The sequence below is a fragment of the Montipora foliosa genome, unplaced genomic scaffold (assembly GCF_036669935.1).
Source record: "Montipora foliosa isolate CH-2021 unplaced genomic scaffold, ASM3666993v2 scaffold_396, whole genome shotgun sequence".
Taxonomy (NCBI): domain Eukaryota; kingdom Metazoa; phylum Cnidaria; class Anthozoa; order Scleractinia; family Acroporidae; genus Montipora; species Montipora foliosa.
This window is the reverse complement of record NW_027179696.1, coordinates 2,297-7,500: the sequence shown is the minus strand read 5'-3', so window position 1 is coordinate 7,500 and position 5,204 is coordinate 2,297. Positions and strand designations below refer to the sequence as shown.

The window sequence follows — 5,204 nt, the reverse complement described above, 5'->3', positions numbered from 1 at the left end:
CTCACAGGGGTCAGAGCTACCTTAAATTTTCCAAATTTAAATTGCCACTGTACCATTTTGATTGAATATCTTTAAACTTTGCAGAAAGTTGTATCTTTGCGTGTTGATCAAAATTCGATAATAGAAAATTAAGGTCACCAAGCTGGTTTTTTAGTTACAAGCACTTAAAGCCAACATTAAGGGTGTTCAGTTTTAACAGCTGAACTGTCGCTATGGTAACCTGTTATGACAATGGATTAAAGGTATAACAATGGTTTCAGCATTCTAGTAAAGAAGTTTGTCATTTATGTACGTTATGGGACACCAAGTGTTGCAATATTTCTAAGCATCTATGATCACAAAATAGAAAACTCGATTGCTTTATTGTACCTTATATAAGACAACATATTACGTTCGCAGACTTAACTTCTTCTGTCTTTAATAAAGGTTAAATATTTTGTTTGGTCTCATACCCTGGATACCAGTAGCAACTCAATGATCATCGCAAAGACAGCTGCATGAAGTAACGAGCTCTTGGAGTGCTTGAATAAAAGTTGCCTTTCGTGAGAGCGGGCCCTTCAAAGCGACGTTAAATTGGTTACACATCGACCTTAAGTCACTTATTTTCAGCTTCGTCAAAAATTGTTCAAATCTACCCTGATGGTAAAGCTGACACAGGTTAACGTCTTCATATTCGACCGGGTGACCAAGGCCGACCTCTCTGTTTACTTGCTCCTCCAAATCTTGCAAGAATACTTCCCTTTCTAGGGCCAAATCTTGATCGTGATCTTGTTGACTGCCGATTTCTTGCCCTCTTGGTCTTGCAGCTAGTCGAGAGAAAAATCCTTTGACTGTTTGCGTCTCGAGCCATTCGTTTCTCTTAAAGTTCTTTTTAATTTCTTCAGCAATTTCTGTTGGGTTAGCTTTTTGCTTCCCATCTTTGTTGCCCTCATCGAAAACATTCGTTAAGAATTCCTTGACTGCTGGCGAGATTCTAACATTGGCTTTTGCCTTTTTTAGAGCCCATCCTAGTTGTGCCTCACCAGGGGTTCCTTGAAGACCCCCAGCAATTACTGCATCGGATTGGTAATCAGGGCAGATAGGTTTTTGGCTCTGACCCTTTACAGACGTGGCAATTGACGCCCACTGTCGGCGGATTGTGTCATACACGGATTCTTTCTCTTGTAGCAGGACATGACGCCCGGTATCCATGTGATCATCAGCCTCTTGTAGCGTGCTAAACGTTTGGATGCATGCTGGCTCCATACAAGGGAACGTGGCGACCGGGTTAAGAGGATCTTTAGTTCCAGCCCCTGCCTGTCTTCTCTGCGTTGTAATAATGGATTCTTGTGACCATTCACCCACTCTCCTCAGCCCTGAAGTATCTTGTGCATACATAAAACTTGAATTAGGTATCTTTTGACCTGCCCCAATGCCATAGGCTTGCCAGACTGTGATAATGTCTCTCTCAAAGGAGAAGTTGTTGTACTTTGTGATATTTGGAATCTTGTTAGAAGCAACTTTTGTAGACATCTGAGAGGGATCTACTGTGCACACTGCTACTCGAGTTCCTGTGATGCTGGGGGGTGATTCAAGTGCATTCTTTACATCTTGGGCTGTCTGTATGTCGTTATTCTCTGCCACATAATTTCTGAGACGCTGCTTGCACGGAGCTATTCGTCGGTCACATAGGTCTTTGCCCGCCTGTGGATCAGAAAAATCGTACCTCACAACCTCTATTCCACTACGCTTACTGGTGGAATGTATTGTGGACAACAGGGTGGAATTGTGATAGCATCCTGCATTGTCACTTCTTAGTATTGCTCTTTTCACGGAAGGATGCGTTTCTTTGACGGTGCTTAGAACCTCTTCAAGAATGCAAGAAACAGAAAACCAATCCTGTTTACAGCTGTCAAATACAGCTATGTAAGCGTGGATTTGGTATTCGCATTCTGTTGGCTTGCAATCGGGGTGGTCAGATGAATGAACAACTGCTGAAAAATGCCAATTCATTCCTCTCTTGCCAAAAAACTCTGACTGTGTTTCTCTGTATTTCATAGGAAGAAGCTTCATGGCCCAGTCATTGATGACTAAAATGGTTTCACTATTCAGAGCATTCAAAGCATCCTGCCTTGCGATATCTTGCTGAAATGTTCGAAGCAAATGGGATTTCCACGCCTCAATTTCTGTTACGGCATGTTCCCATTCCCACCTTGCTCTTTCCCTTTGCTCTTCTGTCAAACTTATGTCGTTGTTCTCCACTTTCTCTTTAATGCTATTCAGGATTTCTTTAATGCTTTGGCATTGTAAACATACCAGGTCGTGCTCATGGTTGCAAGGGCTGCAAAACTGGTCTTGGCCAGGATCTGATAGGGCAAACTGGATGCAGTGATCAGGACAATGTTCATCGGGACCCAATTACATTTATAATCACATTTAAGGTATTTCTTTCCTGCTCTTAGTCGTTGGGCAGTTTCTCTTCCCCAAGTAGCTCCTGCACCATTAGTTGCTAGCGTTTCAGCAAGCGTCTCTAGTGTTTCAAAGGCCTCAATCCCAGCTGTCGATGTATTGTCCAGACCTTGGAGGGACTTTTGCCTCGAAGCACTGCAACATTCCATGATTCTAAAACAAGTGCGCTCGTTCAGGGGTTCCTTGCCTTCCTGTTTGCATTCTTGTCGATACAAATGAATGATTTTGGTTGTTGTCATCGTTCGCACAACTGCTGGTATGGGTAGAGTTACTCCAGATTTCAGCTTCAGCTTTTTAGTACCAAAGGCAACATCTTGTAGAAATGTGGATCTTGAAATAAAAAGAATGAATTCCCTGACTTTGTCCATGTCTAGACGACATCGAAACAGCTTCTCGGGCACCTTTGTTTCACCAGCACCTATTTCGCTGGCATGCTTTCTGGCATTTTGTATTTGTCGTCTGGAGATGTCAGGGATAAGTTCCTGAAGTTCTGTTTGGCTGTACTTGTCACATATAAGTGAAAGTATTTGAATCCGTGTAGATCTATTTTCAGACTCGTTGTACGCGGCTACTATGGCTTCTACCCCAGCATCAAGGACTAAAGTATTCTTAGGTCTCTCGTGTGACAGGTGATAGTTGATAACCGATTGCCACAGAGGTCCTTCTTGTGAAGGTGCGACCGTACGCAAAACAAGAGTAATAGCTTCCTCTACTTTCTTTGTGTACTGTCTCTTTGTTTTCTCAGACGTTTCATTCCAATCGTAATCAATGTACTGCAAAAAAGGTTGGAAACTGCCCTCTGAAATGCTAGTAAGAGCATTATTCAAGATTGCAAGATGTTTGCGTTGAAGTTCACCCTCTGGCAAGTAGACACTGACGTTTTCTTCTTGGGATGAAATGCTTCTTGCTGAAACGAGCGAATCCAAGGATACACGGGTATCACAAGCTTCCTGTCTCCTCACTCGAGATTGTCTGGGAACAGATTTGAATGTTGACCCTGTAAGTGGCAATTCATTGGGCTTTGCGTCTTGATCAAGTGATCCCCTGCAAGTTCTGCAGATCACTGCAAAAAGAAGATTATTTGTCAGACATTGACTCGTTCTTACTAAACTTCAAAAAGTGCAAAGTGACCACCTGAAAGATTATGATTTAACATGAATCCCTTTTGTCTCCTGATTACGTACAAAGCCTTGAGAAATACCCCACAAGCAATCTCTGCACCTTTCTCCAGTTTCTCTTTTTTATTGACTCGAGTAGATAGCTTGATTGCAGGCTATGGGTTGACTTATTATTACCTGAGCCAATTGCAACAGTAACTCGTGTCTGCTCGTATATTTTACACGCCATCTCTTTGTTTATGCGACGAGGGCTTTTCTTTAGCTTGCTTGCGATTCTCTTTAGTCTTGAGGATTCCACATCGTGGTGGTTAGGATGACAACAGTTAGCCTAGTAGAAAAAATATATACATGTATGTATTTTTTGGCTTTTAATCCGGCGTATCTTTGAACAAAGCTGGTTCAACAACAATCAGCATTTGTTTCGTTCATTACCTTCACTTGGTACATAGTAGTGTACTTGGCACGATGTTTGGGACATATGGTCAACTTTATAACGTCATTACCGCCAAAGGGAATTCCTGCACGGTTGAGAATGAGTTCCCACTCGGCGATAGCAGCTACCTCAGCTTTCGGAATAAAAAGAAGCATAGCAGTACTTAGTAAATAGTAAGTTGGCCCGTTTAGCGAGACGAATTTTGACCACTGTTTTTTGGGAAATCGGGTTTAGCTTGATTATCGCGCAGAACATTTAGTGACGCGATCACAAGTTAACAGAAAGGCATGGCGTATTGGAAGGTATCCGTGGCTCGTATTTTCAATTGTTTTATTACTGTAAGAATTTAAATCTTAAACAACAGGGTCAAATTGATTTAAAAAATCTGAGAAAAAACACATAATCAACCTCCAGCCGCTCTTTTAGGAAAATGCTTGCATATTTGAAACCTTTTTCATCAGTCCCGGTAACCTGGTCTGGATACCATGATGTTAGTCCAGGGTACCAGGGCCAGCCTGCCTTCTTATATGAAAGCAGCAGTACTTTAACAGAGGAAATAGCAGTGAGATACGAATTCAGTAATGGGGCAGCAGCTCTAAGAGTAACAAGTGTTCAGTCACCTTCCACATCATTACCGCCACTGTAGAACGTACCATACTTTGGCTATTTCTCTCGCCCATAGAAGAAAAAAGCATTTCGTTTGGCAACACGCCAAGGATCTAAAGGTCAGCATTTTTCTCTGACGCAAACAAATGTTTCAAATGATATTGTTATTAAAAGAATGATAGAAGCTGAATAAATTATATTCTTTGACGCTCAAAATATGGCCAAAAACACCTCGAAATTTGGCTTTCCTATAAATTTCCATGTTATATTGCCAAATGCAACCAAATATACAGCTAAACTGGTTAAAACAATTTTACACTGCAATTTGGGGAAACTCAGTGGAAGTGCAAGATTACAAGGATGGAAGTAAATTTGACTTTTTGGTAGGGAGTCGAGAAGTCAAGATAGTCCAGTTTCGAGTTCGGCATGGCCGCTGATTAAAAGCACTGAGAACGCATTTGCACAGGGTTAGCCTCGACCTAAAGATGAGTAGATGACCTGTTTGCAGCGCTGTGTATTGTTTAATTTTCAAATTTGTGCCAGCTTCCCCCCAGTATTTGAGGATATTTTTTAGGGCGAGGCTAACCCTGTGTAAATGC

The 5,204-nt window shown here is 41.8% G+C and overlaps 1 protein-coding gene across 1 annotated transcript; it reads right to left on the bottom strand.

Annotated features, from left to right (window-relative positions):
* Positions 1 to 471: 471 nt before the first annotated feature.
* Positions 472 to 2,067, bottom strand: LOC137987960 (uncharacterized). The gene has a single exon (XM_068834035.1). The coding sequence runs from the start codon at positions 2,050 to 2,052 to the stop codon at positions 472 to 474; it is 1,581 nt and encodes a 526-aa protein (XP_068690136.1). The 5' UTR covers positions 2,053 to 2,067.
* Between the last annotated feature and the right edge of the window lie 3,137 nt (positions 2,068 to 5,204).

Excerpts from the sequence above, each read along its gene's own strand:
- LOC137987960 (XM_068834035.1), bottom strand. The coding sequence starts at position 2,052 with ATGAAGCTTCTTCCTATGAAATACAGAGAAACACAGTCAGAGTTTTTT.